The 24,272-nt window shown below is 44.7% G+C and overlaps 1 protein-coding gene across 3 annotated transcripts in view; it reads right to left on the minus strand.

The window, feature by feature from the left end:
• psd3l (pleckstrin and Sec7 domain containing 3, like) overlaps positions 1-24,272 on the minus strand; it is a gene marked incomplete at its 5' end in the record, with an annotated part of 152,560 nt that overhangs the window by 102,256 nt on the left and 26,032 nt on the right. For all 3 annotated transcript variants that reach the window (XM_084158985.1, XM_084158987.1, XM_084158986.1), the window contains one exon: positions 23,724-24,218. In XM_084158985.1, coding sequence (XP_084015111.1) covers positions 23,724-24,218 — 495 coding nt within the window. The remainder of the gene's footprint in view (positions 1-23,723; positions 24,219-24,272) is intronic.

Below are 24,272 nucleotides of genomic sequence, written 5' to 3' on the forward strand. Positions count from 1 at the left end.
AAAGTTACTAGAGCCAACAGAGTAGAAGTTACTAGAGCCAACAGAGTAGAAGTTACTAAAACTAACAGAGTAGAAGTTACTAGAGCTAAAAGAGTAGAAGTTACTAGAGCCAACAGAGTAGAAGTTACTAGAGCCAACAGAGTAGAAGTTACTAGAGCCAACAGAGTAGAAGTTACTAGAGCCAACAGAGTAGAAGTTACTAGAGCCAACAGAGTAGAAGTTACTAGAGTCAACAGAGTAGAACAGAGTAGAAGTTACTAGAGCCAACAGAGTAGAAGTTACTAGAGCCAACAGAGTAGAAGTTACTAGAGCCAACAGAGTAGAAGTTACTAGAGCCAACAGAGTAGAAGTTACTAGAGTCAACAGAGTAGAACAGAGTAGAAGTTACTAGAGCCAACAGAGTAGAAGTTACTAGAGCCAACAGAGTAGAAGTTACTAGAGCCAACAGAGTAGAAGTTACTAGAGCCAACAGAGTAGAAGTTACTAGAGCCAACAGAGTAGAAGTTACTAGAGCCAACAGAGTAGAAGTTACTAGAGCCAACAGAGTAGAAGTTACTAGAGCCAACAGAGTAGAAGTTACTAGAGCCAACAGAGTAGAACAGAGTAGAAGTTACTAGAGTCAACAGAGTAGAACAGAGTAGAAGTTACTAGAGCCAACAGAGTAGAAGTTACTAGAGCCAACAGAGTAGAAGTTACTAGAGCCAACAGAGTAGAAGTTACTAGAGCCAACAGAGTAGAAGTTACTAGAGCCAACAGAGTAGAAGTTACTAGAGCCAACAGAGTAGAAGTTACTAGATCCAACAGAGTAGAAGTTACTAGAGCCAACAGAGTAGAAGTTACTAGAGCCAACAGAGTAGAAGTTACTAGAACCAACAGAGTTCACATTTTTTCCACAAAAGCTATAGGACCAGGTGGATGCTAGTGGAAATGAATGCACCAATTTGTAAGTCGCTCTGGATAAGAGCATCTGCTAAATGACTTAAATGTAAAAATTCAGATTGTTCCACAACAGCTTTTTAAACTGCAAGATTAACTTAAATTTGAAGATTAAGTTCAAGTTCTTAAATCAAGAATATTATGCAATTTCATTTATTCTGCTTAGCGGTACATTTTTCAGTGGAGCGCTCTCGCTAGCACCGTTTGAGCTGCACTATAGAGCTGTCAAATTGACTAACTAAACGTTATTAATATTTCATTTGAATTTAACTTGCGGGGATGAAATGACTATTCTCATTGTTCACAAACGGGGAGGATCACTTAATGCTTAGCAGCGTTTATGTCTGCATGTGGGAGAACATTAAATCATTTAAAATCATAATAGTCTGATACCAGCACGTCTCCACCCCTGCTTTCTCAAAACTCCTCCAACACGATACTCTTCTTACATCACCGTTTTGCTATGCTACATTGATTGACAGATAAACCACGTCACAGTCACTAAAACCCGCTGACACTCAGTTGACTCTGGTTCATAAAACACATGTAGAAGGGGCGGTTTTATCAAAATCGACTTACAACTTGTCAACATTGACAGCGTTTTCACTCATTACTGTACATGGCCTATGCGGGATATCAACCCACAAGCCTAATGTTGCCAGCACTGCGCTGTAGAACTCATTTCACGGAGGGCCCATTGTCTGCAGGTTCTTGGTTTTTCCTTTCAATTAAGACCTAGGCAACCAGGTAAGAGGAGTTCCTTACTAATTAGTGACCTTAATTCATCAATCAAGTACAAGGGTAGAGCAAAAACCCGCAGACACTCGGCCCTCCGTGGAATGAGTTTGACACGAGCTCTACAGTTTAACCCACAAGCCTAATGTTGCCAGCACTGTGCTCTACAGTTTAACCCACAAGCCTAATGTTGCCAGCACTGTGCTCTACAGTTTAACCCACAAGCCTAATGTTGCCAGCACTGTGCTCTACAGTTTAACCCACAAGCCTAATGTTGCCAGCACTGTGCTCTACAGTTTAACCCACAAGCCTAATGTTGCCAGCACTGTGCTCTACAGTTTAACCCACAAGCCTAATGTTGCCAGCACTGTGCTCTACAGTTTAACCCACAAGCCTAATGTTGCCAGCACTGTGCTCTACAGTTTAACCCACAAGCCTAATGTTGCCAGCACTGTGCTCTACAGTTTAACCCACAAGCCTAATGTTGCCAGCACCGTGCTCTAACCCAGTGAGCCATTGGAACCGTACTCAACACAGCTTGCTCACTCCAAGTTATTTACTGCATCGCAACAGAGGAATTGGGGCTACGTCCCAAATGGTACCTTATTCCTTATTTAGTGCACTACTTTTGACCAGGGTCCTATGGGTCCTGGTCAAAAGTAGTACACTATAGAGGGAATAGGGTGCCATTTGGGACGCAACCTGAGGGCTTACGAATCATTCGGTTTGGTTTCTGGTTTCATTACAGAAAAGGAAGGGTGGAGGTGCTAGAACACATGACTAGTTCAGTACAGTAATCATGATACTTTCACATTTGTTTCCTCTGACATCTAAAGGAAGAACTACCCAAGATGAGGAAGTTCTTGTCACCATGACAACCTGTATACTACCCCAGCAAACACGAAGTATGCCTCTCCCTTCATCAAAATGAAATCTGGTTATGGCACTCCGCTTGCTTGAGAAACACATGAGGGGATTTAATTGCAGTGAAATTGTTTTTAGCTGAATACTTTGCATGTGAAGAATGTCTCTAAATGTGTCCCTCCCTGTGGGTTTATGCCACAAAATAACAAAGATATTTTCAAGCCAAATAAAACTAAACATCCACAGGCATCCTAAATAAGTGCTTTTTACTCCAAGATGTGAACAAGAGAAGAGGCACACGTTTTGTATACCAGCTATGAGAGGGGATTCACAGCGCCCAAAAACCACCAGTTTTGCAACATCACCATGAGATCTTTCTACACACTTGAATCCAAACAATAATACTGGCTCCAATTCATACAAACTCAAGTCACCATTCTACCACCAACACTAAACCGAATCCATGTGAGTGGTGCTTGAGCTTGTGCACCGACCCCTGAAATATTGGTTGATCTAACAACAAAGTGAGGCTATTGAGACTTATTTTTCAAGCCAAGTGGAAGGTGGGACTACAAAGCAGCACAGGCAGGCGTTTTCCCTGTCTGACTAGCCTAGTGGAAGGTGGGACTACAAGGCGATTATTCTGTAACTGATTCACACTACATGTGCAATATCATGCTGAAACATGAGGTGATGGCGGTGGATGAATGGCACGACAATGGGCCTCAGGATCTCGTCCCGGTATCTCTGTGCATTCAAATTGCCCACGATAAAATGCAATTGTGTTCGTTGTCCGTAGCTTATGCCTGCCCATACCATAACCCCACCGCCACCACGGGGCACTCTGTTCACAACGTTGACATCAGCAAACTGCTCGCCCACACAATGCCATACACGCTGTCTGCCATCTGCCCGGTACAGTTGAAACCGGTATTCATCCGTGAAGAGCACACTTCACCAGCATGCCAGTAGCCATCGAAGGTGAGCATTTGCCCACTGAAGTTGGTTACGATGCCAAACTGCAGTCAGGTCAAGACCGTGGTGAGGACAACGAGCACGCAGATGAGCTTCCATGAGACGGTTTCTGACAGTTTGTGCAGAAATTCTTCGGTTGTGCAAACCCACAGTTTCATCAGCTGTCCTGGTGGCTGGTCTCACACGATCACGTAAGTGAAGAAGCTGGATGTGGAGGTCCTGGGCTGGCATGGTTACATGTGGTCTGTGGTTGTGAGGCCGGTTGGACGTACTGACACATTCTCTAAAACTACGTTGGAGGCGGGTTGTAGAGAAATGAACACTCAATTATTTGGCAACAGCTCTGGTGGACATTCCTGCAGTCAGCATGCCAATTGCACGCTCCCTCAAAACTTGAGTAATCTGTGGCATTGTGTTGTGTGACAAAACTGCACATTTTAGAGTGTCCTTTTATTGTACCCAGCACAAGCTGCACCTGTGTAATGATCATGCTGTTTAATCAGCTTCTTGATATGACACACGTCAGGTGGGTGGAATGTGTAAACACATTTGTGCACAACATTTGAGAGAAATAAGCTTTTAGTGCGTATGGAACATTTCTGGTATCTTTTATTTCAGCTCATGAAACATGGGGCCAACATTTTTTAAAATTAAAAACAAAATATATTTCCCTTTATTACTTTCCAACCCCACCACTCCTTCCCTAATTGGAGTAGACTAGTGAACAACAATGCTTAGGCCTCTACTACATTTTATGGACACAGTCAATTTTACAATAATTATATTTTGTTTGTTTTTACTCCTGAACTTCCTCTACCCTCAACCTCTTCGATCATTTTCATGATGTCCATCCGGTTTGCTTCTATATGCCATATCTTTCTAACTGTGCTCTTTCACAAAAGCTCTCAACCTATAACCTATATACTTATTATGGACACAGTATGCTTTACATTAGTTACAGTGGGGGAAAAAGTATTTAGTCAGCCACCAATTGTGCAAGTTCTCCCACTTAAAAAGATGAGAGAGGCCTGTAATTTTCATCATAGGTACACGTCAACTATGACAGACAAAATGAGAAAAAAATATCACATTGTAGGATTTGTAATGAATTTATTTGCAAATTATGGTGGAAAATAAGTATTTGGTCAATAACAAAAGTTTCTCAATACTTTGTTATATACCCTTTGTTGGCAATGACACAGGTCAAACGTTTTCTGTAAGTCTTCACAAGGTTTTCACACACTGTTGCTGGTATTTTGGCCCATTCCTCCATGCAGATCTCCTCTAGAGCAGTGATGTTTTGGGGCTGTCGCTGGGCAACACAGACTTTCAACTCCCTCCAAAGATTTTCTATGGGGTTGAGATCTGGAGACTGGCTAGGCCACTCCAGGACCTTGAAATGCTTCTTACGAAGCCACTCCTTCGTTGCCCGGGCGGTGTGTTTGGGATCATTGTCATGCTGAAAGACCCAGCCACGTTTAATCTTCAATGCCCTTGCTGATGGAAAGAGGTTTTCACTCAAAATCTCACAATACATGGCCCCATTCATTCTTTCCTTTACACGGATCAGTCGTCCTGGTCCCTTTGCAGAAAAACAGCCCCAAAGCATGATGTTTCCACCCCCATGCTTCACAGTAGGTATGGTGTTCTTTGGATGCAACTCAGCATTCTTTGTCCTCCAAACACGACGAGTTGAGTTTTTACCAAAAAGTTATATTTTGGTTTCATCTGACCATATGACATTCTCCCAATCCTCTTCTGGATCATCCAAATGCACTCTAGCAAACTTCAGACGGGCCTGGACATGTACTGGCTTAAGCAGGGGGACACGTCTGCCACTGCAGGATTTGAGTCCCTGGCGGCGTAGTGTGTTACTGATGGTAGGCTTTGTTACTTTGGTCCCAGCTCTCTGCAGGTCATTCACTAGGTCCCCCCGTGTGGTTCTGGGATTTCTGCTCACCGTTCTTGTGATCATTTTGACCCCACGGGGTGAGATCTTGTGTGGAGCCCCAGATCGAGGGAGATTATCAGTGGTCTTGTATGTCTTCCATTTCCTAATAATTGCTCCCACAGTTGATTTCTTCAAACCAAGCTGCTTACCTATTGCAGATTCAGTCTTCCCAGCCTGGTGCAGGTCTACAATTTTGTTTCTGGTGTCCTTTGACAGCTCTTTGGTCTTGGCCATAGTGGAGTTTGGAGTGTGACTGTTTGAGGTTGTGGACAGGTGTTTATACTGATAACAAGTTCAAACAGGTGCCATTAATACAGGTAACGAGTGGAGGACAGAGGAGCCTCTTAAAGAAGAAGTTACAGGTCTATGAGAGCCAGAAATCTTGCTTGTTTGTAGGTGACCAAATACTTATTTTCCACCATAATTTGCAAATAAATTCATTAAAAATCCTACAATGTGATTTTCTGGATTTCTTTTTCTCAATTTGTCTGTCATAGTTGACGTGTACCTATGATGAACATTACAGGCCTCTCATCTTTTTAAGTGGGAGAACTTGCACAATTGGTGGCTGACTAAATACTTTTTTCCCCCACTGTATCTTGTTGTTGTTGGTTGTTATTAGTCCCATCCTTCAACACCACCCATCTATCTCTTAACACCATCCATATTGGATTTCTATTTGCCATATCTTTTTCAACTGTACTGTGATGTTTTACAAAAGTTCTGAACCTTTCTATTCTTATTGTTTCTACAGTTTGTGAATTGAAAATAAACATTTTTGCTATTATTATATTATTGATCGATTGACTATGACTTTTCAGATCACCCAGTAGTGCTATCTGCAGGGTCAGCTCCAGGTAAATATTGCAATTCTTTAGTCATTCCTGGACCTGTGTCCAAAAACAAGCTACAAATGGACAGTACCAAAACAAATGATCTAATGATTCTGTCTCTTCGCAGCAAAATCTGCAGAGCTGGGAAGATTGTATCCCCCATATAAATAACATTCTATTGGTAGCAAGAATTTTATATAATAATTTAAATTGAAAAAGTATAAGTTTTGAATCCGACGTCGTTTTGCGTATCAGTTCACACTATGCCACGGAATCGGTACGTCAAAAATCTCTTCCCAACTATTTTGCAATCTATATGGGACAGCTGTCAATCCTTTGGTCCTTAAATGAAACTGGTATACTTTTTTATTTATCACAATTTTCTTTAACAAATTATGTTCTTTAATGCAGGGCCGACAGACAAGTTCCTTACTTTTTCCCCCTTCCACTTTCCTCTTTCATTTTTGCGGTAATGCTGCAATTATTTGGTTGTAATTTTGGGTAGAGCAGACATTTCCATATGTTTTTGTTAGCTGCATGTGCGACATAACTCCACCAGTCCTACCGATGATATCATTTACGAAGATTATACCTTTTTAAAACATTTTGTCAAAAAAAAAAATTCTTTTTATCAATTAGTATATTTGAGATTAACCACAATATTTGTTCCATTATTTGTTCTGTCGTTTCTGGAGGATTAAATTGATATTGCAACCAACTTTCTATGGCTTGTTTTAGAAATAGTGATATTTGGGAGATGATTTCCTTTTCAAATAACTGAAAGTGAGAGGTTGTAATCTGAATAAAGGGAAAAAGGCCATTCTTGAACATTGGGTGAGAATTTTACTAATTTGCTGGAGAACCAGTTCGGATTTAAGTATAACTTTTGTATGACTGAAGCTTTTAGTGATAGGTCTAATGCTTTAATATTTAATCATTTCTGTCCTCCGAATTCATATTCATTATATAAATAGGCCCGTTTAATTTTGTCTAGCTTGCCGTTCCAAATAAAATTGAATATTTTTTTCGCTAGGCGTAGGCAAGACCATAAGCAAATAGGTAAACTGGGATAATACTAAAGAGTTAATCAGGGTGATTTTTCCACAAATTGACAGGTATTTACCTTTCCATGGTAGCAAGATCTTATCTATTTTTGCTAACTTTCTATTAAACTTTATTGGAGTGAGATCATTTATTATGTATTCCGAGTATATCCACATCACCATCAGACCATTTTATTGGTAAACTACATGGTAATGTAAAATTGTATTTTTTTAGTGATCCAATACGTAATATAGTACATTTATCATAATTTGGTTGTAATCCAGAGAGGTTAGAAAATGTATCTAGATCCTCTATGAGGCTGTGGAGGGATTCAATTTGTGGATTTAAAAGAAAACATGAATCATCAGCGTACAATGACACCTTTGTTTTTAAGCCATGGATTTTATAAGCCATGGGGCCAACACTTTACATGTTGCGTTTATATTTTTGTTCAGTGTATTCAACATCTCTTACGTACGACTTTGTTCTCTGTTTTCTGACATTTCACGTACTTGTGTCATGTGTCTTGATCAGGGCCACTGACATAACAAGAACCACAAATAAAGGACTGTTGACTGGATCACAAGACGCTTTCAGAGCAAATGGTTTTTATTAGGCCTACTTTTTACTGATTGATAGAAAAATAGTTCAGGTATGACAAATCAACAGTAATAAATATTGAGACCAGCGAAGAAAAATATGTGTCTGGTTTTTCCCGCTTTCCTTTGTATATCATCTGAGGCCCTATCCTGGCCTGGGTTAACTGTGCCTCCTCCATACGGTGGGCCCCTCTCACATGGTTTATTTTCTTTATACCATTCATCATATGACCCGGCAGCACAGTCTGCTCACCATTCATCACATGACCCGGCAGCACTGTCTGTTCACCATTCATCATATGACCCGGCAGCACTGTCTGCTCACCATTCATCATATGACCCGGCAGCACAGTCTGCTCACCATTCATCATATGACCCGGCAGCACTGTCTGTTCACCATTCATCATATGACCCGGCAGCAGTCTGCTCACCATTCATCATATGACCCGGCAGCAGTCTGCTCAGCCCATCATCATATGACCCGGCAGCAGTCTGCTCAGCCCATCATCATATGACCCGGCAGCACAGTCTGCTCAGCCCATCATCATATGACCCGGCAGCAGTCTGCTCAGCCCATCATCATATGACCCGGCAGCAGTCTGCTCAGCCCATCATCATATGACCCGGCAGCAGTCTGCTCAGCCCATCATCATATGACCCGGCAGCAGTCTGCTCAGCCCATCATCATATGACCCGGCAGCAGTCTGCTCAGCCCATCATCATATGGCCCGGCAGCAGTCTGCTCAGCCCATCATCATATGACCCGGCAGCAGTCTGCTCAGCCCATCATCATATGACCCGGCAGCAGTCTGCTCAGCCCATCATCATGTGGCCCGGCAGCAGTCTGCTCAGCCCATCATCATATGACCCGGCAGCAGTCTGCTCAGCCCATCCATTCCAGTGTTAATACTAATTGTAATTATTTTGCACTATAGCCTATTTTATTGCCTTACCTCCATAACTTGCTAAATTTGCACACACTGTATATTATATGTATTTCTGTTGTATTTTTGACTTTGTTTTGTTTTACCCCATATGTAACTCTGTGTTGTTGTTTTTATCGCACTGCTTTGCTTTATCTTGGCCAGGTCGCAGTTGTAAATGAGAATTTGTTCTCAACTGGTTTACCTGGTTAAATAAAGGTGAAATAAAAAAATAAAAAAAATAAAAAATCATCATATGACCCGGCAGCATTGTCTGCTCAGCCCATCATCATGTGGCCCGGCAGCAGTCTGCTCAGCCCATCATCATATGACCCGGCAGCAGTCTGCTCAGCCCATCATCATATGACCCGGCAGCAGTCTGCTCAGCCCATCATCATATGACCCGGCAGCAGTCTGCTCAGCCCATCATCATATGACCCGGCAGCAGTCTGCTCAGCCCATCATCATATGACCCGGCAGCAGTCTGCTCAGCCCATCATCATATGACCCGGCAGCAGTCTGCTCAGCCCATCATCATATGACCCGGCAGCAGTCTGCTCAGCCCATCATCATATGACCCGGCAGCAGTCTGCTCAGCCCATCATCATATGACCCGGCAGCAGTCTGCTCAGCCCATCATCGTCCTGGAGTAAGGGGAGTGGAGGAGAAACACAGGGGATTACAGAAAAGCACTGCAAGGACTCAGACGTAAAGAGAAAGAGGGTGTGTTTGTGTGTGAACAAAAGACACACACACACACAGAAAAAAGAAGAGAGTGGTGATCTAAAAGTCAAAGAGCACAAGACAATTACCATACCAGAGGAATGGAGCTGCTTCCTGTTATCCTCCCCTGCATCGCGTTGCATCGGCTCAGGAGATGACAGCGTGCAGATGAAGCCCAGTCCTAACACTGAACCCTGACGGTCTAGGGCAGGGGTTCCCAAACTTTTTCATTTAGGCACCCCCAAGCTTATTTCCTGCAATTCTATACATTTATAATGTGGTGCAGAGAAAATGTTGCCGTTTTAAAGCTAATTTTCTTGCAATTCTACACATTTTGCCATGTCTAATGAGTATTCATGTGATATTTGAGTGACTCGAACATTACTACAAAATCTATGGGCTAAAAAACCTAGCCAAAACAAAATGATAGCTGACATGGGCTAGTTGATCTGGACATTTCTGCCAAGTTATAAATAGCTCTCTAAGGCAAGGTTTCCCAAACTCTGTCCTGGGGCCCCCCCTCTCGGTGCACGTTTTGGTTTTTGCCCTAGCACTACACAGCTGATTCAAATAATCAAAGCTTGATGATGAGTTGGCTATTTGAATTAGCTATGTAGTGCTAGGGAAAAAAACTAAAACGTTCACCCAGGGGGGTCCAGGACCTAGTTTGGGAAACCTTGCTATAAGGTATGGAATGACTGACATGACAAGAGGAAAACTGATGATGCCTTACCCAATTTCGAAATTGCACCTATTACGAGTTTGTTGAAAGCCGGACTGGTGGGGGGGGACCACTAGTCTAGGGTGAAGTTGCCACTAGACACTGATCTTCAGTCAGTTTTGCATTTCCCCCACCAATGGTTAATGTTAAGATTTGGGGAGGGGAAGCTGATCCTAGATCTGTGCCTAAGGGAAACCCTGACAGAGAGGGTAGGGGATGTAGGGAGAGGGCCATCTGTCTCTGGAGGAATGACTCAGCATCTGCACCGTCATCTAGCCTATAAGCTCAGATTCACCGTCCTTAGAGACAACACTAAAGGGCATGGCTAGTTCATTGATCTCTCTTTGATTCAGTATGTCTTGTTAAGCTTCCACCAGCTTCTCATTTGGTTGTGAATCTTATATACTTCATAATAAGTTTGTTCACATTATTATTTGGCAGTTAAGAACAGCAGAAAAGGGGTGTGATTTTCTGACAATGCTCAGCATTAGTGTCGTTGTCTTCCAGGGGTAAATGGCTCGGTAGAATAGAATATACAGGAAGGCACAGTTTATAGTCCAATATTTACATGTGTATTGGGGAAGGGGGGAATGGGGGGCAGTGTATAGACTGAGCAGTATAATAAGAGTCTGGTAGCAGCAGTTGTGATGTGTGTGTAGCATGAATGTTCACAGTGTATTAGGTACACCACCCCATTCGCGAAAATAGATTGCCCCTACAGACAGTGAGTCACAAGGCAGTGGCTTGTTATATAAAGCAGGCAGACAGGCATCGAGGCATTCAGTTACTGTTCGATTGAACATTAGAATGGGCAAAACAAGTGACCTAAGCGACTGAGCATGGTATGATCGTCGGTGCCTGGCGCCAGATTCAGTATTTCAGAAACGGCCGTCCTCCTGGGCTTTTCACGCACGACAGTGTCTAGGGTTTATCGAGAATGGTGCGACAAAAAAACAAACATCGTCAGTGGCAGTCCTGTGGGCAAAAACAGCTTGTTGATGAGAGAGGTCGAAGGAGAATGGCAAGAATCGTGCAAGCTAACAGGCGAGACACAAACAGACAAATAACGGCGCAGTACAACAGTGTTGTGCAGAACGGCATCTCGGAACGCACAACTCGTCGAACGTTGTCATGGATGGGCTATTGCAGCAGACGACCACACAGGGTTCCACTCCTATCAGCTAAAAACAAGAAGAAGCGTCTCCAGTGGGCACGCGATCACCAACACTGGACAATTGAGAGTGGAAAAACATTGCCTGGTCCGACGAATCCTGGTTCCTGTTGCGTTATGCTAATGGTAGTGTCAGGATTTGGCGTTAGCAGCATGAGTCCATGGCCCCATCCTGCCTGATGTCAACGGTACAGGCTAGGCTGGTGGCGGTGGTGTAATGGTGTGGGGAATGTTTTCCTGGCACACGTTACGTACTTTGATACCAATTGAGCAACAAACATTTCGGACACATTGTAGAATCCATGCCCCGAAGAATTCAGGTTGTTCTGGAGGCAAAGGGGGTCCAACCCAATCCTAAATGGGTGGACCTAACAAACTGGCCAGTGTGTGTATGTGTGTGTGTGTATATGTGTGTGTGTGTGTATATGTCTGTGTGGGTGTGTGCATGAGTGAGTGCATGTGTTCTAAGGTGCAGAGAATCAGAGCAGATGGTCAGTCCAGTTCAAGTGTTCAGCAGTCTGATGGGTTGGTATAAGACCTCATCGCTTGTTGTGTCACCGTACACCTCACTGTTGTGCAGGTGGCTCATCAAATTCCTCTTCGCTAACGTAAAACAAACTCCCTGCTGAATCTCATGAAAAAGGTGCTTGGCTGCAAGACAGGCTTCCTTTCCAAAGAGGCTCAAATGTCTCACTTTTACATTGGTTTTATTTGGTAATTTACTTATTTGATGTTCTGATTGAGGCATCAGACATTGAACAGAAAGGCTTTACTAAAAAGCTCCAAACATAGCGTGCTGATTGAGGTTCTCCTATCTCTGAACCCTGACAAGAGAGAGGAGGGAGAAGGGGAGAAGGCTTTCTGGAGGACACTGAAACCATCAGAATGGCTTTATTCAAAAGTTCCAAACAACTCAATATGGCTGTGACAATACATGGTGTTTGTTTGCCTTTTACCCATGAGCTCTGGGTGAGGCAGGCAGGAGAAGAGCAGAGACAGCGAGAAACATGGATACAGAGAGATACAAAGAGAAAGAGAGAGGCAGAGAGAAACATGGATTCAGAGAGATACAAAGAGAAAGAGAGAGGCAGACAGAAACATGGATACAGAGAGATACAGAGAGAAAGAGAGAGGCAGAGAGAAACATGGATACAGAGAGATACAAAGAGAAAGAGAGAGGCAGAGAGAAACATGGATACAGAGAGATACAAAGAGAAAGAGAGGCAGAGAGAAACATGGATACAGAGAGATACAAAGAGAAAGAGAGAGGCAGAGAGAAACATGGATTCAGAGAGATACAAAGAGAAAGAGAGAGGCAGAGAGAAACATGGATTCAGAGAGATACAAAGAGAAAGAGAGGCAGAGAGAAACATGGATTCAGAGAGATACAAAGAGAAAGAGAGATACAGACAGAAACATGGATACAGAGAGATACAGAGAGAAAGAGAGAAACAGCAATAGATGAATACAGATACAGAGAGCGAGAGAGAGAGAGAAAGATGGCGAGAGAGAAAGAGTGAGAAAGAGAGGGAGAGAGGCAGAGAGAGAGAAATACAAGTAACTGCCAAAATAATGGAAACACTTGAGAAAATGATAGTGCTGAGCGATTAGTGCTTTTTGAGGTCGGTTCGGTTTCTGTTCTATTATTTTAAAAATAATAGCGGTTTTCGATTTCGGTTTTGATTATGTGGGTTGCATGCTGTAACAGAATAAAAGTCCCATGATGGTAGTGACTGCACATTACTGCTTATCACTAATTAACCATCATTTATTCACATTACTTTAATAAAATATTTCAGTAGAGGTGTATAATAAACTATTTGTTTTATTTGATGACTTTATTCTTTCATTCCAAGTCATCATCTCATCTCTATAGAGCTGATGCATTTGTTGTCTGACAAAAATCACTATTTTGTAATTCTTCAAAGTAAATAAGGCATACTTTTCTGACTGCTGAATACCAACTATCAATCACTTAGATCATGTATTTTAGAGATACCTCACGAAGCAACAGCTGCTCTCTATATCCCCTCAAGATTGTGCATTCTTCTGCCTCTTCCGTAGCAGGTGTAAAAGAAACACAGACCGGACAAGTAGATGCGCAATGGCTTATGGTCATTGTAGTTAATTACCACGTTTTATGCGCTAAAGTATGTTGAATATTGGCCTGTTGGAAACTACAACTCCCTACTACATCGCACAGTTTAGGCTGGATATGATTTATCTCTAGAGAAACTGCAATGTGCGCAGAGCTCACAGAAAAAAACCCGGAACAAAACGGAATTCAAATAATATAACCGACATCATCACTTGGTTGTTTAAAAATAAATAAAATAAAAATAATGATAATAATGATAATAATAATATCGGTAAAATCGCTCAACACTATTAAATGAGGGATATAAAGTATATTGAAAGCAGGTGCTTCAACACAGGTGTGGTTTCTGAGTTAATTAAGCAATTAACATCCCATGCTTAGGGTCATGTATATAAATGCTGGGCAGGCCATTATTTTGGCTACCATGGCTATGCCCCCATAGGATGACAATGCCCCCATCCACAAGAGGTCACTGAATGGTTTGATGAGCATTAAAAATATATGTAACCCATATGCCATGGTCATCTCAGACACCAGATCTCAACCCAATTGAACACTTATGGGAGATTCTGGAGCAGCGCCTGAGACTGCGTTTTCCACCACAATCAACAAAACACCAAAATATGGAATTTCTCGTGGAAGAATGGTGTCGCATCCCTCCAATAGAGTTCCAGACACTTGTAGAATCTATGCCTGGTGCATTGAAGCTGTTCTGGCTCGTGGTGGCCCAGCGCCCTATTAAGACACTATGTTGGTGTTTCCTTTATTTTGGCAGTTACCTGTAGATACAGAGAGATGCAGAAAAACAGAAACAGAAAGTAGAAATACAAAGATAAACACAGAGAGAGAGAAGTGAGCCGATATAGTGAGAGATATACAGAGAGCGAGAGAAGTGAGCCGCTATAGTGAGAGATATACAGAGAGCGAGAGAAGTGAGCCGATATAGTGAGAGATATACAGAGAGAGAGAGAAGTGAGCCGCTATAGTGAGAGATATACAGAGAGCGAGAGAAGTGAGCCGCTATAGTGAGAGATATACAGAGAGCGAGATCTGAGTCACACTGCTCTCTGATAGTGAGAGTAAGTCACCACTGAGGGACCTGTTAGTCATTCAGTCAGTCATCACTGAGGGACCTGTTAATCAGTCAGTCAGTCATCACTGAGGGACCTGTCAGTCAGCCAGTCAGTCAGTCACCACTGAGGGACCTGTTAGTCATTCAGTCAGTCACCACTGAGGGACCTGTTAATCAGTCAGTCAGTCATCACTGAGGGACCTGTCAGTCAGCCAGTCAGTCAGTCACCACTGAGGGACCTGTTAGTCATTCAGTCAGTCATCACTGAGGGACCTGTCAGTCAGCCAGTCAGTCAGTCACCACTGAGGGACCTGTTAGTCATTCAGTCAGTCACCACTGAGGGACCTGTTAATCAGTCAGTCAGTCATCACTGAGGGACCTGTCAGTCAGCCAGTCAGTCAGTCACCACTGAGGGACCTGTTAATCAGTCAGTCAGTCATCACTGAGGGACCTGTCAGTCAGCCAGTCAGTCAGTCACCACTGAGGGACCTGTTAGTCAGTCAGCCACCACAGAGGGACCTGTTAGTCAGTCAGCCACCACTGAGGGACCTGGTAGTCAGTCAGTCAGTCAGTCACCACTGAGGGACCTGTTTATCAGTCACCACTGAGGGACCTGTTAGTCAGTCAGCCAGTCAGTCAGTCACCACTGAGGGACCTGTTAGTCAGTCAGTCAGTCAGTCACCACAGAGGGACCTGGTAGTCAGTCAGCCACCACAGAGGGACCTGGTAGTCAGTCAGTCAGTCACCACTGATGGACCTGTTTATCAGTCACCACTGAGGGACCTGTTAGTCAGTCAGCCAGTCACCACAGAGGGACCTGGTAGTCAGTCAGCCAGTCAGTCAGCCACCACAGAGGGACCTGTTAGTCAGTCAGCCAGTCAGTCAGCCACCACAGAGGGACCTGGTAGTCAGTCAGCCACCACTGAGGGGCCTGTTAGTCGTTCAGTCAGTCACCACAGAGGGACCTGGTAGTCAGTCAGCCACCACAGAGGGACCTGGTAGTCAGTCAGTCAGTCACCACTGATGGACCTGTTTATCAGTCACCACTGAGGGACCTGTTAGTCAGTCAGCCAGTCAGTCAGTCACCACTGAGGGACCTGTTAGTCAGTCAGTCAGCCACCACTGAGGGACCTGTTAGTCAGTCAGTCAGCCAGTCAGCCACCACAGAGGGACCTGGTAGTCAGTCAGCCACCACAGAGGGACCTGGTAGTCAGTCAGTCACCACTGAGGGACCTGTTAGTCAGTCAGCCAGTCACCACTGAGGGACCTGTTAGTCAGTCAGTAAGTCACCACTGAGGGACCTGTTAGTCAGTCAGCCAGTCAGTCAGCCACCACAGAGGGACCTGGTAGTCAGTCAGCCAGTCAGTCAGCCACCACAGAGGGACCTGGTAGTCAGTCAGTCAGTCACCACAGAGGGACCTGGTAGTCAGTCAGCCACCACAGAGGGACCTGGTAGTCAGTCAGCCACCACAGAGGGATCTGGTAGTCAGTCAGTCAGTCACCACTGATGGACCTGTTTATCAGTCACCACTGAGGGACCTGTTAGTCAGTCAGCCAGTCAGTCAGTCACCACTGAGGGACCTGTTAGTCAGTCAGTCAGTCACCACTGAGGGACCTGTTAGTCAGTCAGCCAGTCAGTCAGCCACCACAGAGGGACCTGTTAGTCAGTCAGCCAGTCAGTCAGCCACCACAGAGGGACCTGGTAGTCAGTCAGCCACCACTGAGGGACCTGTTAGTCAGTCAGTCAGTCACCACAGAGGGACCTGGTAGTCAGTCAGCCACCACAGAGGGACCTGGTAGTCAGTCAGCCACCACTGAGGGACCTGTTAGTCAGTCAGCCAGTCAGTCAGTCACCACTGAGGGACCTGTTAGTCAGTCAGCCAGTCACCACTGAGGGACCTGTTAGTCAGTCAGCCAGTCACCACTGAGGGACCTGTTAGTCAGTCAGCCAGTCACCACTGAGGGACCTGTTAGTCGTTCAGTCAGTCACCACTGAGGGACCTTTTAGTCAGTCAGCCACCACAGAGGGACCTGGTAGTCAGTCAGTCAGTCACCACTGATGGACCTGTTTATCAGTCACCACTGAGGGACCTGTTAGTCAGTCAGCCAGTCAGTCAGTCACCACTGAGGGACCTGTTAGTCAGTCAGTCAGTCACCACTGAGGGACCTGTTAGTCAGTCAGTCAGCCAGTCAGTCAGCCACCACAGAGGGACCTGGTAGTCAGTCAGCCACCACAGAGGGACCTGGTAGTCAGTCAGCCACCACAGAGGGACCTGGTAGTCAGTCAGTCAGTCACCACTGAGGGACCTGTTAGTCAGTCAGCCAGTCAGTCAGTCACCACTGAGGGACCTGTTAGTCAGTCAGCCAGTCACCACTGAGGGACCTGGTAGTCAGTCAGCCACCACAGAGGGACCTGGTAGTCAGTCAGCCAGTCAGTCAGTCACCACTGAGGGACCTGTTAGCCAGTCAGTCAGCCACCACAGAGGGACCTGGTAGTCAGTCAGCCACCACTGAGGGACCTGTTAGTCAGTCAGTCAGTCACCACAGAGGGACCTGGTAGTCAGTCAGTCAGCCACCACAGAGGGACCTGGTAGTCAGTCAGTCACCACTGATGGACCTGTTTATCAGTCACCACTGAGGGACCTGGTAGTCAGTCAGCCAGTCAGTCAGTCACCACTGAGGGACCTGTTAGTCAGTCAGTCAGTCACCACTGAGGGACCTGTTAGTCAGTCAGTCAGCCAGTCAGCCAGCCACCACAGAGGGACCTGGTAGTCAGTCAGCCACCACAGAGGGACCTGGTAGTCAGTCAGCCACCACAGAGGGACCTGGTAGTCAGTCAGTCAGTCACCACTGAGGGACCTGTTAGTCAGTCAGCCAGTCACCACTGAGGGACCTGGTAGTCAGTCAGCCACCACAGAGGGACCTGGTAGTCAGTCAGCCAGTCAGTCAGTCACCACTGAGGGACCTGTTAGCCAGTCATTCAGCCACCACAGAGGGACCTGGTAGTCAGTCAGCCAGTCACCACTGAGGGACCTGTTAGTCAGTCAGTCAGTCACCACAGAGGGACCTGGTAGTCAGTCAGCCACCACAGAGGGACCTGGTAGTCAGTCAGCCACCACAGAGGGACCTGTTAATCAGTCAGCCAGTCAGTCAGTCACCACTGAGGGACCTGTTAGTCAGTCAGCCAGTCACCACTGAGGGACCTGTTAGTCGTTCAGTCAGTCACCACTGAGGGACCTGTTAGTCAGTCAGCCAGTCACCACTGAGGGACCTGTTAGTCGTTCAGTCAGTCACCACTGAGGGACCTTTTAGTCAGTCACAGCATCTATGATTCACATGGATCATGGCCAGAAGAAAGCCCACTGGACATAGGACTTGTGACATAGACATATATTCACTTCTGAGGCTAACAATTCCTCATAGCAATAAACCTCCAAAAGTGTCAAATGATATACTTAAAATGATAGACTTGCATATATCAGGGTAATCCTCCAAATGTATAAAATAGTGTTTCGATATTATTCTGAACAATAAACAGCACAGACTATTGAGGAACGTTCCTTGTCACGATTAAAGGATGACACATAATGGTGTGTCTGATTCAGGCATCTAAGACACACTAGGCTAACCCTGAAGAAGTAAGCTGCAATCATCAAGTTTATTACTTAAATCCACCCAGAGCTACAGGATTAGGCCTAAATTCAAATATAGAAATGTGCAGTATTCACTATTCGTACGCATGACACGCCAACCTGCTACAAACCACAACATGCAGTAAATATTACATTTCAACATCCAATATTGGAGTAAAATGGCAATGGTTAGAGAAACTTCAATCATATAACTTGCAAGCGTGGCTCTTCACATGAAAAATCTCCTTATTCGGCCTGTTAATTAGGCTAATTTAAGAAATATAATGACCTGCTGTTGATCAATAATGACCTCAGCAGATTCAATGTAAAGCAATTCAAATCAGTAAAGAGCAACTTCATTGACCAATCTTGCTCGTCATATTTCCAATTGATGCAAAGAAAAGGCGTGATTTGTTTAGCCACGTCTTATCAGCAGTGTGGAGGAATTATCATACGCCAGTTTCCACCAGTTTTTCCACCATAAGGTCGGTTTTTGGACTTGAATTAATATACATGACTACAAACCACATCTCAACTGCAAATTTCAACTGTAAAAAAAGGCTATTTGTTTTTAGACTAAAATGGCTTTTTTTCAGCCTTGCTACATTTCGATCAAGGTCTGCACGTTGCATGAAATCCTCCCCACAACACCAACGTGGTTCTAGAGAACTACACGTTGTGTGTGCAGGAAGGATGAAGGTTTTAACAACTCAATGCAATGAAACTGAGTATTAAAGTCTTACAGGAGATTAGTACTTTTGATTTCCGTTTGTCACTCAATGGTCACTGATATGCCATGTACATGTACCACTGTCAACTGTCCATCTTGTGTGTACAAAGTAAATTGCATGTATTTTTAAAACAAATCATGTGAATGATCTTTGCATTTCATGGACATTATTTAGGTTCACACCAGCCTATATTTCACCAATGTATGAGCTGTCCTGGATGAGTTACTGGGCTGCACATTATATAGTTGCTGACTTGACACAAATGCCCAGAGAGGCTATATTTTCTCAACCCAGACAGCAAATAGGCAAATGAGTCTAATATCTCAACTGGCTTTCCATTTAGCATGACATTGAATAGTACATTAATATTCTTTGCCAGACTCCTGTTCTCTTTCCTGGTAGCATAAGAACCACCCACTTCTTGGGAGAAGGAGAAAGTGAGGGGGAAAAGGACAACAAAATTAATACGGCAAAGCCTCCCGTTAACAACCTTCACTGGAGACAGAGAGAGACAGAGACAGCGACACAGACCGAGAGAGAGAGAGAGAGAGAGAGAGAGAGAGAGAGAGAGAGAGAGAGACAGAGAGAGAGAGAAAGAGAAGGAGTAAATCGGTGTCTGTTTCTACAAGGCACACGTTTAACAGCAGGAGAGGAGAGCGAACCGCTTGGCTGCATTCTCCCAGCCGACAGCCTATGAAAGAAAGGCTAGGAGCAGCCATCGTCATGACGATAAGGCAGCATGTCATGCATTGCTGAAGGTCGCCACTTACTGGATGGAGTCGCTTTCAGAGGCAGCGGCATCAGCGGCGTCCGAGGCGTCGGCTGGGCCTGGCTGGGAGAAACAGGACGACACAAAGGAGCCCATAGGAAGCCGGCCTCACCGGCAGGAGAGGAGGGGGAGGAGGAAGAGGAGAAAAGTCCCTAAGAATGAAACTCTTTAGCTTTAGCCTGTGTCATGTGACCAGCGGCCGGGTCCCTCAATGCTCTGTGCTTTGACCTACATGGAGACAAGAGCACTGCTGTTTCCTGCCCTCGGCTGCTGCTGCTGCTGCTGCTGCTAGGACAACACAGGTAGAAAGCCCCGATTCTGCTTATCCATTTGAAGCCGACAGCTCTGGGCCGACTGGCCGGAGTATGTCTGTCTGTGTATGTGTGTGTGTTTGTGTGCGTGTGCATGCGTGCGGCAGGGAGCCGGCGAGAGGACGCGAGTTTAGTCCATGACGGTGCTGCTTGTGATATCCAGCTGGAAATGTGCCTTGCTTCCTGCCTCCCTCCCCATCTGCTGAAGGGGCCTGAGCCCTGAACGTGTGCTGAGGCCACTCCTCACGGAAGCATGAATGAAGGAAGGAGTGGGATTGTGCTGGCTGCTCGTTGGTGGCAGGCAGGGTGTGTGTGTGTATATATATATATATATATATATATGTGTGTGTGTGTGTGTGTGTATGTGGGGGGGGGATGTATTTATGTCCTTCACCGTACGAGTGTGAGAGTCGGGGCTCCGCGGGTTTGTGTCTGCTGTTCTACCGAGGCTATAAATAACACTGCTGCTTAATTTCCTCTAACATGGCTTGGTGGTAAAATGTTAAAAAATTGCCATCGCAGGGGGATGATGTCAGTTGCACACACGCGCTGAAAAATGCTGGAAATAGTGGACTACAGTATCAGCTCACAGGATAGATAACTAACCTCTGATGATGTACTGCAGTGACGTAACATATTGAATGCCAAATTCATTTTCCGAATGGAATATCATTGCTGCAGTGTTTAGGGACACGTATTAAATAGGCTGTGTTTCAGAATAAATCTTTTACAAAAAGCTCCCTACAAATTGGATGCAAGAGCCATCGGATAAAATTCTGAATTATTCGAAATTAGGATAGAAAAATTATGTGCATTTACAATTCACTGCTCATTTGACCTTTTTCAAGGGCAGATGGTTGTATCAATTAATTCGACCCATTACTCTTACCCATCCTTCCACTTTGACATGATGTGAGTCAGTTCCTACTAAAGGTCGATGATAAACATCAAAGCCGGGGTGAAGCTCTCCTTTCAAATGTGGGGGGAGGGTCAGACCACTTGGCTTGAGGAGCTTTTGAAGTTAGGGCTGTGACGGTCATGGAATTTTAGATTATGGTTTTGTCAGCCAAATGTTAATTTAATTTATCATTTAATTTATTTTCTCCTCTCCTGAATGCATGCGCTGCTGCTACAGGGAGGTGGGTGCATTGCCTAGGCAACCAAAGACTCATTTGCTACAACACCTTGCTTGTTTCAGCAAAGGAGTACAAAGTTCCATCATGTTGTAAAGAGTCTATGTTAACGTGGAAATCACGTGGTCCTCTGTAGCTCAATTGGTAGAGCATGGCGCTTGTAATGCTAGGGTAGTGGGTTCGATCCCCGGGACCACCCATACGTAAAAATGTATGCACACATGACTGTAAGTCGCTTTGGATAAAAGCGTCTGCTAAATGGCATATTATTATTATTATTATTATTATTATTATTATATTATTAAATGGACTAAACCGCACAAATGCCCGGCCATCCCGTCTTTAGTCAGCTGTTCGTTCCACACAACAAAAAACCTTCATGACAGTCTTCATCTAGAAATCGGCGGTTACACGATTATACAATTACCGTGCCAGCCCTATTTGAAATAGGTACAGTATATTCCTTTTAAAATAAAAAAATGATGGGGGCATACATCTTACCCTTGCTGCACCCCGCCCATGTAGCTGTGGATTTACTGTGTGTTTTCACGTTTGTGTTGGGAAAAGGACGGAAATGTCTGCAGCCTTCTTGCCCCCTGCTCAGTAATATACTCAGGAATTCAGACCTCAAATCCTAAAACCTGTTTCCAATGTAAGTTGTGCTCTTCCAGTTTCGGTTTTATTGTCTGTTAGCTTCAAAAAGTACAAGAACAAAGTTTACAATGTTTTGACTAGGGGAGGCTGCAGTAGGCCTAGACCAAATGTGGATTCTGAGAGCACCTAAAAAGGTCAAGGTATGGAACAACAAGACATTATTTCATTATGGCCAATTTAGGATTCACAAAATAATGCTTTACCACAAAACACAAAGAACGATGGGCAAGTTACTGTAACTGAGCTGGTGGGTTGTACACATTCAATTCTGTGCCTTTTAGATGTTTTTGTTGTGTCCACGGCACACTGTGCAAAAACAATCATATATTAAATGACACTTTACCTAATGGCCTGACCCTAATGGCTCATGCAACCAATGATAAAAACCTATTATCATTGTGTGGTGATGGGCTTTTCAAACTGCTCTTTCAGGTGTCCCTGGAGTGGAAGAAAGTATCCAAAGTATACTGGAAAAAAGTATCCAAAAACCTAGCTATATCTGCATAAACATATTAGGAGACACTGGGGCGTGTTTCTTAACACCTAGGCCCACTGGGGCATGTTTCTCAACACCTCAGCCTACATAATATCAAAACATAGCCTAGGCTATATCTACTTGTAATCATAGATACCGGACTGAATAATGGAGATATTGATTCATACAATTCCTTATTGGGGTTTAAAGTTTACCCAAGGCAGTGGACCACCAGTATTATTCTCTCCCATGTAATACTGCAACAGAAGGATATGTCCAGCAGAAGGCAGCATTACCACAGTAATAAAACCTAGCGCAGCTACATCGATGCACAATGGCAGTGTTCTGTCCCAGAGTAGATTCAAGATCCTTAGTTGCTAAGTTAGCATCGTAATTGATAGCTTGTGTCACTCAAAGCCTTACTGTGAAGCAGGAACTGGGTAAGATTGGCAGGCACTGGGTAAGATTGGCAGGCACTGTGAAGCAGGAACTGGGTAAGATTGGCAGGCACTGTGAAGCAAGAACGGGTTAAGATTGTCAAATATCTGGGAGTTTGGGTGGATGAGAAGTAGAGCTTCACCACCCATGTAGGGAACCTTGTCAGGAAACTCAAGCTGTGTATTGGGGTTTTATTACCAACACAAAGCTCGTTTTTCCTTTGCTGCCAGGAAAGAGTTGATTAGTTGTACTTCTCGCTCTGTATTGGACTATGGTGATACTATTTATGTAAAAGCCTCAAGCTCTACAGTGAAGGCTCTTGACTCTGTGTATCATGCAGGCCTTAGTTTTGTCCCAAATCAGAGACGTCTAACTCACCATTGTGATCTCTACAGTCATGCCAGGTGGACATCACTAGCAACACGCTGGCTCAGACACCGGGACATTCTTATTCAGAAGGCCATTTTATCTATCCTCTCTTCTAGCTCCAAATGAAAACACAAACAAGCTCAGATCTCAATCTTGTTTTATGCCAACAGACCCGAACATTAGAACAGAGCATGGAAGAAGGTCCTTTCATTAGTCCCCAAGCCAACCTAAAACTCCAGGACCTGGTGTCCCTGGATGAGTTCAAAGGACAAATAGATGAACAGGTTGTTGAGACATGTAGTTGTTTCTAGTTGTTACCCCATGTCACTAGTTTGTGTTGCCTTATGTAAGGAAGCATGTTGTTTTACTTCACACACACACACACACACACACACACCTCACCTGCTTTGATAAGCTTATGTAGAATAAATCACCTTGAACCTTCTGTTCAGTACCAGTGTAAGAAGTGCCACAACGTAGAACAAATGATCTACGAGAGAACAGGCCTAACAGTGTAGTGAGCCTGTTGTTATTCAGCCACAATAATAAAGTATATTTTTTCCTACCTCAGGCAGCCGTGCAGCCAGTCCTTTGGTTCCCGCTCCACCCCATTGGCCAGGGGTCCGCTGGAAAATGTATCTGATTGGCTGCTGAAAGCGGGGTCCCCACTCGCTACCACCTCCTCTAGGTAGGCCGACGTCACTTCCAGGGCGGCTTTCCCGCTCTTCCCCGTGGTCGTGACGCTGAGCACCTCCTGGCGTTCCCCCTGGCGCCCCACGTCGGGCGACACCTCCACGAAGTGGCCCATCTCCTTGAGGCGCTGCTGGATCATGGGCGTAAGGGGCATGTCGAAAGTTAAGCATGAGTCCACCTCATCGTCAGCCGAAGAAGACAGGGCGTCCAGGGAGTCCAGGCTGCTGTAGAGGGTGCTGCGGAAACGGTCCGACTCCAGGATGCTCTCGAACTGCGAGCTGAAGACGTCGGTGGCCTCCTGGCTCTCCGATGTCTCCTTGCCATCCTGGTTATCTGACGGGTCCTCGCTGCCATTGGTCTTCGTACTCCTGAGGGAGTCGGGGACAAACAGAGACAATCATGGAAACTTTGACTGGGGCCAA

The sequence above is a fragment of the Coregonus lavaretus genome, assembly GCF_964263955.1.
Source record: "Coregonus lavaretus genome assembly, chromosome: 4".
Lineage (NCBI taxonomy): Eukaryota > Metazoa > Chordata > Actinopteri > Salmoniformes > Salmonidae > Coregonus > Coregonus lavaretus.